Below are 13,121 nucleotides of genomic sequence, written 5' to 3' on the forward strand. Positions count from 1 at the left end.
CTTTCTACATCTTGAGCTTCCCAGGTGGCACTGGTAATTTTGAGCTTACTCTCTCTTACTAACTTGTACTTTGTCTTGGACATGTTAATATATACATTAACATATCAGGCGCTTTGATCTTTAGACCAGGATTCCATTCATCTATGTCCAGATTCTTTCTGGCTGCACACTTGGCTTATTGAAATTTATCTCCGCTCTTCATTATTCATCACATTCAAGAGATAAATGCTGGTTTCTTGGTACAAAGCCAATTTTTGTGGTGAAGAAACAGATTATTTAATGGTTCCTAGTGTATTACTAGTATTTATATTGCCAACTTCCACATGGAGGAAATATGAAATTGACCCTGGCATGATTGAATTCAGAACACAGAAGGGTTAAATTAAATACCGTAAGACATTTAGTCCGGTGCTCTACCGTTTTTGAAAGGTGAACATATGATATTCACCGTTTCGAAATTAACATTTATTTCCGGTTCCGATTTTAAAGCTTATCATGTGAGAGTTGTAATTTCGCCGAGTTGTCATTAAGATCGTTTTTTTTGTTCCTCTAACTGTTATACCAGCATGATTAAGATAAATATATTTTATCCGTTATACAGAAGGAAACATCGAGTAAGATTTGTATAGAGATCCCCAAATCGTTAAGCAAGAATGTTATTTCGTTTTTCTTTTAAGGGCTTCAGAACATGCGAATGAATGAGCTCCCTTCACTCTAGTCTAGTGTCACTCCGTCAAATCAAATTATATATGCTAGTTGTCTTCGTGGCATTTATATTCTTAATTTTATAAATATATTTCATATAAATGGCTGATTTGGATCCGATCGTTATCATTTTGGCGACGTCAGGCTCTAAAGGGAATCGAATTTTATTTCGTTACCCACACGAAACTACCAAGAAGAATGCAGTTGCCTCTCGATGTAAGTGGTTTGTGTTTCGTTTTTTGATCGATTCTTGAAAACCCCCACTACTCGATCTATGATTTTTTGTTCTTTTTACTTTTTAGGCCTTCCTTTCAATTATGACACTTCCAAGTCCCGCAACTTAATCTGTGGTAAATTAGTAAATTAAGAAATAAGAAACTTTCAAAAATTTATCCCTACACATTTTTTTTATTTCACTCCACTTTTGTATTAGCTTCGGTTAAATTGATTTGTTTTTATTGAAAAATTCAAAACTAAACGAAATTTACTCAAAATGCTTAATAGAGTCACGCGTAAAGAAATTGAAAGTGCAGAGAACAAATTATTTTACACGCTTTAGTAATTTGCCTTCAACAGCGAAAGAAAATAATTAACCGGCGCTTGTAACATGCTTATGGTGTGTTAGGGTTGCAAAGTGACAATCTTGTGACACCCACAAACCCCGCAGTTCTCAGTCGGGAAAATTATAATGATAGTTGGTATACTAAGAAATTTGTTGTTTCAGACAGGACCCTTTATTGGAAGTGGGGAACTTAACATTAAATATAGGAAAAGACATGGTTTTTCTCCGAATGATGGAATTTACGGCTACAAACGTTACCAAAAATTTCATAATTCTATATTCGATACAGTATCTTATAATTTATTGTTTATAGCATAACTTTGAAGGTTTTACATTTATCTTTTTTTTTAAATATCTTACTGGTTTATCTTTGATTTCTTTTACAAATCCTCTAAGTATATTTCATTTAGAATCGGTTGTTATGTAGCAGAGCCTGTTCTTTTACTTATATATATATATACATATGCATGCATGATGTGTATATATATATATATATATATAATATATATATATATATATATATATATATATATCGTTGCTATTATGCAAAAGTGTCGTAAGTCCAAAACGTTGCTTTTTCAGAAAACGAAAAAATAGTAAAACATTTGTACTACACTTTGACAATTTTTGATATCTTGGCATCTGGAGATACGATAGTTTGACCAAAAGAACCGGCTATTGCAAGCAAAAATTATTATGGAGAAAAACGCATTTGGTTAAAGTTGGACATACGACAGTTTAACATAATAGCAACGATATATATATTCTAAAACTACTTACTAAATTATATTTATTCTGAACTGATTGTGCGGAAGTTAAACGATGATATTTCGCGATGGAAGGCATTTTTAAGAGATTTCACTCTAAAACCATTTTTTTTTTCTTTTGATCCACTAGTATGATGCTAAGTGGATGAGGAATTAATTTCTTCCCTGAATAGTATATCAGTCCATCGTTGATTACTTTTCCCTATGCTTGAACTAAGGTACATAGAATGATCTATCCTGATCTTCGATATGCAACCAAACGTTTACAGCAGAGTCTCTAACACTTTTTCTCACTTCACTATTTTGGTTCACACTTGATCCATTGTTGAACTGCAGCAGTTCAGGCTAAACATCGACAGTACAAACAACAATCGTATATATATCACGAAGAGCCTTCTAAAGCTACGGGCATCGTTTCTTCTCTCTCTCTCTCTCTCTCGAACCCCCCCCCCCACTCTTCTTCCATTTATGTTTAACCAATGTCCTCATATGAACAATTACTCTAAAATCTTTGATGATGATGACAGATGTTTACTCTCATAAATTATAAAACTTGTTATCTTTAAGTCTGTCATATTGTTGAAACAGTTCAGTAAAGTTGTAACTGATTCTGGGTTCAAACTTCACTTAATTCACGAGTTCAATCACTACAGCCATCATACACTTTGAATAATTGGGCTTCTTAAAAACACATAACCTGTTTTGATAATTCAGGCAAATACTGACATTTGCAGAATTAACTCACTCGTGCTAAAACAGAAAATATTTTAATTTTGTACATGATAAAAAAAAGACAAAGAAAAAGGATTTACATTTTTTATTTCCATTGTAGCCAATGTTGGGACGAATCCTTATGCTGTTGTTCCTATTGATGACCTTTGTGCAAAAGTGTAAGTTCCACATGAGGAAATCTCATTTTTTCTGTATGCATGAAGACTAATGGGAGAGAGCAAGGGAATGGTGCAACCATCGTACAAGACTAAATGACACGAACAGTATAAAGGAAATGTAAAATCTCCAACCTGCTTATACCAACCTGGCTCTGTAATACAAATGTCTTCTTTCCATAAGTTTTAACTTAATATCTACCACCAAACCTTAATCACAATTTATGTTCTTAACACTAGGTGAATGATAACTAAGTTATTTTACTAAATTCTTTGTTATATTTAAAATAATTGAAAGAAACATAGAGCATCTCAAAATAAATACAGTAACAAAAGGGTTAAAGTTTTTTAAATAGGAAAACCAATTTGAGATAAATTGAAATTAAATGTGGTCTGGGGTATATTCTGGATAAACTGGTTATGTGTGTGGTTTTTCTTAATTTGTATAACTGTTTATTAATATAGCAACTAAATTGTTTTTATAGCTGTTTTTTTTTTGTTTTTTTTTTTGCTACTGCTAAAAAGTCTTCAATGAATTAAAAGTAGAACCTTTTAGGCTGGTGAAAACAGAATTACATCTTGTGCAGGAGCATAACATAACACTATGGCTAAAAGGATTGATAGCATGGTCATGTGGTTAGTAGTTTGGTGCCTTACTCTTAGAGTTCAAAACCACTTTATTCCTTGGAAACAAAGCCAACTAATGCTTATACACTGAAGAAAACAGAACTATTTTTAGGAGATAAACAGATAAAAATTATGTAAAATTGTATATAGGAATAGCTGAACCTTAATTGATGAAGAAAAGTGTGTGTGTGGCTGTGTGGTAAGAATTTAGCTTCCCAACCACATGGTTTCAGGTTCAATTATACTGTGTGTAGCACCTTGGGCATATGCCCTGGGCTGACCAAAGCCTTGTGAATCGATTTCGTTGATGGAAACTGAAAAAAGCTCGTCGTTATATGTGTGTGTATGTGTATGCACACACTGTCCAACAATCATGTGTGTGGTTGTTAGACAAGAAATTGGGGAACCCTCATCTATTGAATAACAGCAGGAGAGTCCATAATGTGTGTGTGTGTGTGTATATATATAATATACATATATATGTGTGTGTGTGCATGTAAAATGGATCTTCATCAGTTTTGACAACAGGGATTCAGTTGTTCTATCAATAGTGATATCTCTTCACTGAATTAGAATGTTTGTGGCTGAATGTTCCACAGTCTTCTGTACCATTAACATAATCCTCTGATAGAATCTGCAACAAAGTTCTACCTTTGAATTACAGGTGTAGTCCATCTGATAGGCGTACATAGTTTCCATTTACCTTAATTTCAATAACAAGACCTGGATCAATCCTAGGCAATAGTTAAAGACATTTATCTAAGATACCACACAATGAGATTGAACCCGAGCCCTCATGATTGCTAAGCAAACTTTAACCACCCAGCCATCCTGCATCCAATGTGTGTCAGTGTTTATTCTTGCTGAGATTGTCTGTTATCTTTCAGCCATGAAAATAGTAGGCCAATAGTTTGGTCCTGTCATTTTATTAGGATGAGATATTTTGGTTAGTGTTCATTATATGATCTGAGATACATAGATGAAAAGAAATACTTTGAAAAACTAAAAAGTCAAACTTCATTTAATTCATGCATCATAAGAAAATACATGAAAATCAAATGGAAATTGTAGTTAAGATACCCGTGCTGGTGACACGTTAAAAGCACCATCCAAACGTGGCAGATGCCAGCGCCGCCTGACTGGTGTCTGTGTCAGTGACATGTAAAAGCACCAACCAACCGTGGCCGTTTGCCAACCTCATCTGGCCCCTGTGCTGATGGCACGTAAAAAGCACCCACTACACTCACGGAGCGGTTGGCGTTAGGAAGGGCATCCAGCTGTAGAAACACTGCCAGATTGGACTGGATCCTGGTGCAGCCTCCTGGCTTCCCAGACCCCAGTCGAACCATCCAACTCATGCTAGCATGGAAAATGGACGTTAAACAATGATGATGATGATGATTTTGAACCAAAGAATGAAATCATTTTCTGTTTCCATTGCTGATGTAGGAGGAAGCCAGTCTAAAGCAACCATACTGTCTAGTTTGCTACTTCTCTTTACTGAATTCAGACTTCACCTTTATTATTCAGCTGATGAGGTAGCTTCTGCCACTGATTACTCTACCTGCTAGAAATAGTAGCCATATCCCCTTCAAACTATAACATATCTTTTTTTTAAAGAAGGATACATTGGAAAGTGTAATCTGGTGTATATTCTGCCTGAGAAAAAGAAGAAATGGTTATTGTTAGAATACATTTGATCCTAGATCTGTTTAGTCAGGGCTGACCTGGGGCTAAATAGTAATAAAAGCAATTTAACTATTCATCTCCTTTCTTATAACAATGAATTATTTTTCTGTGGTGAGGGCAGTTTTTTTTTTGTTTCTTGTTTGTTTTCATGAATTTGAAAATAATTTCTGTTTTTCTTACCTTTTCTCTTTAGTGAAGAAACTGATTCAAATAAAGAAAACGAAACATTACTTGGGTGAGTGGAAATTTTTTGCATAAATCTTGTTTCCCCTGCTAGAACATATGACAAACATCTTGCTGGATTTGCTTCAGCTCTCTGTCCTCTCTCAGTTCAAAATCTATCAAGGCCAACTTTGTCTTTCATTCATTCAAACTCGATAAAATAAACTACTAGTCTAGGATGATGAAATGACAGAATTGACAGAACACTGGATAAAATGCCTTGCATTATTTGTTCCATCTCTTTGCATTCTAGATTCTTTGGTGGTAGATTTAATGTCACATTAACACCATCACCTGGTCTTTGGATACTATTAGTGTTGTAAGCATTTGGGCTAAGCCTCTAGTTTGAGCATGACTTCCTTTCTTTCTCACACCAGTCTCAGACTCCTGATAAAAAAGGATCATAGATTTTGCTCTTCCCTTTCTGGTTAAGTAGATTAAGAAAACATTTACAGTTATACAAATCAAAAACGGTTTGAGAACGATGTGTTTGGTGACAACATGTCTTCAGTTGTTACTAGCAACTGTCTTCTTGTGGTCAGTTTGACTAACACATAATAACAAATTGTTCTCAGGTCACTAAGGATACTTGGATTTTTCATTGAAGTCAACATCTGCTGGTGGATGAAAGTCATGCTACTAAGAGCATAAGTTGTTAAGCAGAACTGTGAAGTAACCATTTCTGTACCTGTGGTATTTCCAGTCCTCGTTTAATTTTCTGCATCAACACTGATGTCGACAGATGCTTTCAAGAGATTACTGATCAAGCTAGCAGAACTCTGTATTAAGTAGAAGTGACAAGTGAGATAGACTAGGTCTCCTGTGGGATGGAGAGATGGACCAAAGAAAAACAAGGCCCAAACAAAGAATTACTAATTGTCTAATAAATTTGTGTCAAAAGTATTTAGAATAATTATATTTCCATCAGCGTCACCTTACTGGCACCTGTGCCGGTGGCATGTGTAAAAAGATTTGAGCATGGTCGTTACCAGGACTGCCTGACTGGCCCCTGTGCCGGTGGCACGTAAAAGCACCCACTACACTCTTGGAGTGGTTGGCGTTAGGAAGAGCATCCAGCTGTAGAAACTCTGCCAGATCAAGATTGGAGCTTGGTGCAGCCATCTGGTTCGCCAGCCCTCAGTCAAATCGTCCAACTCATGCTAGCATGGAAAGCGGACGTTAAACGATGATGATGATGGTGTGAAGTGGGTCTGAACGTGTGGTGTAACAATGACTAAAACTGGACCGAGCAAATGGAGGAAAAGAACTACTTTAACATCTTGAATATAAATGCTAGGTAACCTTGTAAACTAAAGGTTTGTGGGTTCAAATCCTGCAACATTTATTTTATTGCAGCTTAGGGAAAGGACAGCAATCAATTAGTTCCTGTCTTCAACAATCATTTTGTTGTAATATTGAACAAACACACCACTTTTTTTGGAAAAATTGTTTAATGGCTTAATTAGAGGAGGAATATAGCATCCCTGGCCCTTTTGCAGGGTGGGATTGTGGGTTAGAGATGAAGTTATCTTCAACCAGAACCCTGGCCTAAATGTTTGCTATCATGTCAATGTTCTGCTAATATTTATTTCTTTATTACCCACAAGGGACTAAACATAGAAGGGACAGACAAAGGTATTAAGTCAATTACATCGACCCCAGTGCGTAACTGGTACTTAATTTATCGACCCCGAAAGGATGAAAGGCAAAGTCGACCTTGGCGGAATTTGAACTCAGAACGTAACGGCAGACGAAATACCGCAAAGCATTTTACCCAGCGCACTAACGTTTCTGCCAGCTCGCTGCCTTCTGCTAATATTGTTGTGTTGCATGCAATTTACATGTTTATATAAGACTATTTAAAGTGGCTACTAGTTCAATGTCAGAATTGGCTGTTCAGTTGAACAAAGCTTCTAGAGATCATGTACATCTATGGCATTATTTGGTTAAACACTGTATAACATGACATTGGGATTGCTAGTTAATCATAACAAACTCCCACTTGATGACCAGATATGACAGAGGCTTTGCTGCTAGAGCAAGAATGAAAGAACCTCTGAATATTGGCGCTAGCATGAAAGCCAGCAATCTTGGTTTATGATGTCAGCAAAGAGGTACTTGAACAACTAATGTGAATGGAAAGGTTTTATCAAGAATGCTTTCGCAAGACATTCATACTGTATTATTATTGTCAATAACACTAACCACAGCTGAAACTAGTAAAAAACTAAAAGAACAAAGAATTTTTTTTTAACCCTTTTGTTACCAACCCGGCTGAAACCGGCTCTGGTTCTGAGTACAAATGTCTTGTTTTTATAAGTTATGAATTAAAATCTTCCACCAAACCTTAGTCACAATTTATGTTCCTAACACTAGCTCAATGATAACTATGTTATTTTACTAAATTCTTTGTTGTATTTTAAGTAATTGAAAGAAACAAAGAACATCTCAAAATAAATACAGTAACGAAAGGGTTAAGTGACCTTTGATGTTTGAAACTTGTATTACCAAACTGGGCATTGAAAGAATGTGATTTTAATCTACAAATTTTTTCTACTATTTTCTGTTCCTCGTTTCTTTATTTCTTTCAAGTAATTTTTTTTTTTCCAGGAGCCACAATATTGTGGGTTTCAATTTTCAGAACCTTGGTACTTTACTTGCTGCTGATACCATCCTCTGTGGGAAACGGTTTGATGTTAAAATTAAAGATGTCCGTTTTGTTGGCTATCCACTCCATCTCAACAACCCAAACAGCAAACATGTACAGACTATACAGTCCTTTAATGTGGTCATTGTTTTAAAAGTAAATACTTTTGTGTCAATATTTTTCTATGCTACTTCTTAATATTCTCTACTAATATTATCTGCAATATGCGTCCAACTCTCTCCATTCTTCTCTCTTTGTTTCATCTCTGTTTCGTTAAAATGCTGGAAGGTTGTTTAATTGGCTGAATGAGTAGACGTTCATAGTAAGTTTAACTGTCCATGTATGAAATTGTATGGAATAATATATATATATGTATATTTTATCATTTATTTATTATTGGCCTAATTTGACAGTGAGACACCAATGGATATGGCTCTATATATTTATTAACATAACCCACATTGTATTGGTAATTGAGTAATTAGCATTTTATAGGACTTTAATTCAACCCCACTGCAGGCCTCTCTTTATATTTCAAGTAAATCATTTAATCTTACTCTTTTCAGTTTTTGCTGAACCCCAGGTCGGTCCTGTTTTGAGCAAACTTGTTATTGGGGAGTTTCAGACATAGCATATCTAGGACTGCTTTATTAATTGGGTCTTTTCTAAGGGAAATCTAGAAGCTTCTTATATCGGGGACTGATGCTCACTTATACCAGTTCATCTTACTGGTAGGAACAGATACTAAACCTGAGAGATATCACATTGAAACAAAGATATCTGTCTTTCATGTGGAATGAATTAAGCACTAACCTTTTGAAATCATCATCATCATCATTTAACGTCCGTTTTCCACGCTAGCATGGATTGAACAGTTCGACCGGGGTCTGGGAAGCCAGGACGCTGCACCAGGATCCAGTCTAATCTGGCAGAGTTTCTACAGCTGGATGCCCTTCCTAACGCCAACCACTCCGTGAGTGTAGTGGGTGTTTTTTACGTGCCACCAGCACAGGGGCCAGAGCAGGCTGACAAACGGCCACCATTGGTTGGTGCTTTTACGTGTCACCGACACGGACGCTAGTCAGGCGGCGCTGGCATCTGCCACGTTCGGACAGTGCTTTTTACCTGTCACTGGCATGTCTTAACTACAATTTGCATGGGTGTCTTACTTTGTAAAATATTAGCAACCATTTGTATATGCATTCCATTAGTGGTACCATTTCATTTTTTTTGTCTCAAATTGGTGCTTCTAATGTCAAGCATCAATTGTATTAAGGTCTTAACTGTTATTTCATCATTTGTAAATATACTCAAGCAATAATAATGTCCAAATGAAGAATTCTCTCCCATTACAGTTTTATAGCAACTGATACTTATTTTTTTTTCAAAAGGCATGTGTTGATACGACAGTAGTGAACTATTACCAGGATCTTGCAAAGCAAATCACTGTTGCTATTCGTCATGAAGAATGCCGCTGTAATTACTTGGCTCAGCAAGCCAAAGCGATGCAACAAGTCCATGATGAATCACCTTTCAGTGAAGGTAACTCTATTTTTACTTATTCAAACCATAACTGTCTGCAAGTGCTGTAGGACAGGCAAGCCCCCAGTATTGGTGCTACAAATTGGTTTCAATTTCTGGGTATATCTATTTCACTATTTTTTTAATCCTTTTTTGTTATTATTTGGCAGTAAGCTCATAGAATCCTTACAGTGTCAGAAATATTGCTTTGCATTATTTCTTCCTGCTCCATACTTGCTGATTTTAAAATCCTGCTGATTTCAGCTTTGCCTTTCGTTCTTTTGGGGCTGAGAAAATAAAATACCAGTTAAATAATGGAAATGATGGGATCAACTAATCCCCTCCTCGGAATTTCAGGCTTTGTATCTTATTTAGAAACAATTATTATTTGACAGAATTGGTAGAACATCAAGAGAAACTACCTTGCAGTATTTAAAGCAGCTCAGAGGTTAACTTAGCTTTTTATCCTTTCAGAGCTAAAAGAATAAAGTACTGGAGTGAATGATATTGACAAACACTCTGCCCACTCCCACTCCTTGCTAAAATTTCAGCCTTTCTAAGTTAAAAGACTTATTCGTAGTTATTATACAGTTACTTATAATTATTATATAAAAACAGTTAAAAGAAGAGAAGCAGGGTTAATGCTGTTATTGTCAGTTTGAATCACATCAGATGATGGCTGAGCATAAGTTCTACAGAGTTGCAATTTTGAGATGAAATGTATAGTGAAGTAAATCTCATGTAATGAATGCAAAAACTAATTTCTGTCTGTCAGTGTGTCACACTTCAGCCTCCTCTCTCACTATTCATTGACACTTTTACTATTGCTCATACTGGGGTGAGAGTAATAGTAGGTATAGAGATGGTGAGGGTATTGGCAAAGACAGACAGGGGGAGAGAGAGAAAGAAAAAGAGAGACAAAGAAATTTAGGGAGAGTTGATGTTTTTATTAAAATTAGTAGTGTTGATGGTGGCAGTTGGAGTAATAATAAGAGAGAGAGAAAGAGGGACTGAACACTGAACCAGCATGGTGAACTAACATACTGAACACTGATGGTAATGTGTATGAGCTGTAGTTGTGATAGAGGCAGAGATGGTGGTGGTAGTAGCGGAGGCTGTTAGGGATGACTGAGAGTAAGTGATGTGAAAGACAGTGGTGATGGTGGTGGAGGGGAAGGCGGCGAAGTCAAAGGTATTGATGGTGGTGGCGTCAGAAGTTTGAATGGTATGTGTGTATGGCAGATGTGGTGGCGGTACTGTTGTTTATCATACAGCTTTGCAATAAATTCCAAGTCAACAAATTATTTCATTGTTTTGATGAAAATTGTTCATTGCTTGAAAAATATTGTTCAAGTTTAATAAAATTTGATATGTACTCAATGCATGAAGTGTCATTGTTGAGTCCAAGGCCCAATGAAGGGCCTTCCACAGGAGCTAGCTTAAAAGCCACCCAAATAGGGCAGCTTTTAAGCTAGTGCTAACATGTTTGTGGCAAGACTAACTTTAATTAATCAATTAAACTATAGCAGTGTCTAAAAGTAAATGAAAGGTAAGGGAGGCAACTCGGAAGAAAAAAAAAAGAGGAAAATTTTAAATGATTTGATGGTCCAGAGACCACAACTTCCAGTTCATTGAAATTGGAAATAGGTAATATGGAGGCGTGGCTGTGTGGATAGGCATGACTGTGTGGTAAGACGTTTGCTTCCCAACCACATGGTTCTGGGTTCAGTCCCACTGTGTGACATCGTGAGCAAGTGTCTTCTACTATAACACCAGGCCAGCCAAAGTCTTGTGACTGGATTGGATAGATGGAAACTGAGAGGAGCCCATTGTGTGTATATATGTGTGGTGTATCTCCTTGACATTGTGAGATAGTTGTGAATAAGTGTCACTGACGTACCAGCAGTGTCATTCATCTCCAATATTCTGTGTGAACCTGTTTGGCCATGAGGAAATATTACCTTGCTTGGGATCAGGTGACAGATAGGATCCAGCAATCCATGAAAGCATGGAAAAGTGAATAGTATCTAATAATGATGATGAGTGACAACTCCAAACATGTATTTGTCTGATTCTTCAGCATAGTATAATCTTTAACATGTGGCTATATCATCATCATCATCGTCTAATGTCCACTTTCCATGTTAGCATAGGTTGGACAATTTAACTGAGGGCTGGCGAACCAGACGGCTGCACCAGGCTCCAATCTTGATCTGGCAGAGTTTCTACAGCTGGATGCCCTTCCAAACACCAAGATGCCCTTCCTAACGCCAGGATGCCCTTCCTAACGCCAGGATGTCCTTCCTAACACCAGGATGCCCTATGGAATCAGAGAAATATTTCTGCATGCTGGTATAGCAAATTAACATTTGCTAATGGCTTCAAAGAATGTTGGAAGTGAATATCACAAATTTCCTTTTTAACTTCTGAAATCAATTGAGTCAGCTACTCATTGATTGATTCCCCTCATTCTGTGATCACGTTATCCATTGTTTCCATTTTCTTTAGGTCTGTAGGTTATGGCTTGACTACTATATCTAGCAGGTTGATTGACCATATAGCAGTTGTCTTCCATGGCACTTTAGGCGTGGCTCTGTGGTAAGAAGCTTGCTTCCCAACCACATGGTTCTGAGCTCAGTCCCACTGCATGGCACCTTGGGCACGTGTCTTCTACTATGGTTTTGGGCTGACCAAAGTCTTGTGAGTGGATTTGGTAGGCAGAAACTCAAAAGAAGCTCATTGTGTGTGTGTGTGTATATATATGTATATATATATATATATATATATAGTGAATTGAAGAAATGGAGTTGAACGAAGATTGAACAGAAATCGTTTTATTGCATTCTACACGTGTTTCGAAAGGCACAATTTACCAAATTCCGATTGAATAAGGAGACCATATTGTGTCTTTCTCTTCAGGAAGAAATAGGAAATCCGTTGGAAAAAACAAAAACAGAACAGAGGCGGAGCAAAACAAATCGAACGAGGCTCCTAAAGTTTGGCCATGGGCTCTTAGGAGCCTCGTTCGATTTGTTTTGCTCTGCCTCTGTTCTGTTTTTGTTTTTTCCAACGGATTTCCTATTTCTTCCTGAAGAGAAAGACACAATATGGTCTCCTTATTCAATCGGAATTTGGTAAATTGTGCCTTTCGAAACACGTGTAGAATGCAATAAAACGATTTCTGTTCAATCTTCGTTCAACTCCATTTCTTCAATTCACTAATAATATTAAAATTCAATTATCCGCACCAACGCACGGTTGCAACACCATAGGGTTGTACCTCCAACCGTGCTGTCTTCTGCTGTGATTTTTGCTACCAAGGTATCGGTTAAACTTTTGATTAATCTGCAACAAGATTATTCATCTTTCTATTTCACAAAATATATATATATATATATATATATTTATTATATAGAAGGAGCTTCTACAGGACTAGAACTGTTTCATTCAAGAGAAATCTTCAGGAAGCTAGTTAACAAGAATTGTATTGGCAT

The 13,121-nt window shown here is 36.6% G+C and overlaps 1 protein-coding gene across 1 annotated transcript in view; it reads left to right on the forward strand.

Moving 5' to 3' along the window:
• The first annotated feature begins 460 nt into the window (after window positions 1–460).
• LOC115215641 (GATOR complex protein NPRL3) overlaps window positions 461–13,121 on the forward strand; it is a 34,266-nt gene continuing 21,605 nt past the window's right edge. Inside the window, exons 1-5 of the mRNA XM_029784891.2 lie at window positions 461–921; window positions 2,867–2,924; window positions 5,431–5,472; window positions 8,070–8,262; window positions 9,498–9,648. Coding sequence (XP_029640751.1) covers window positions 807–921; window positions 2,867–2,924; window positions 5,431–5,472; window positions 8,070–8,262; window positions 9,498–9,648 — 559 coding nt within the window. The 5' untranslated portion in view covers window positions 461–806. The remainder of the gene's footprint in view (window positions 922–2,866; window positions 2,925–5,430; window positions 5,473–8,069; window positions 8,263–9,497; window positions 9,649–13,121) is intronic.

The sequence above is a fragment of the Octopus sinensis genome, linkage group LG9 (assembly GCF_006345805.1).
Source record: "Octopus sinensis linkage group LG9, ASM634580v1, whole genome shotgun sequence".
NCBI classification, from domain to species: domain Eukaryota; kingdom Metazoa; phylum Mollusca; class Cephalopoda; order Octopoda; family Octopodidae; genus Octopus; species Octopus sinensis.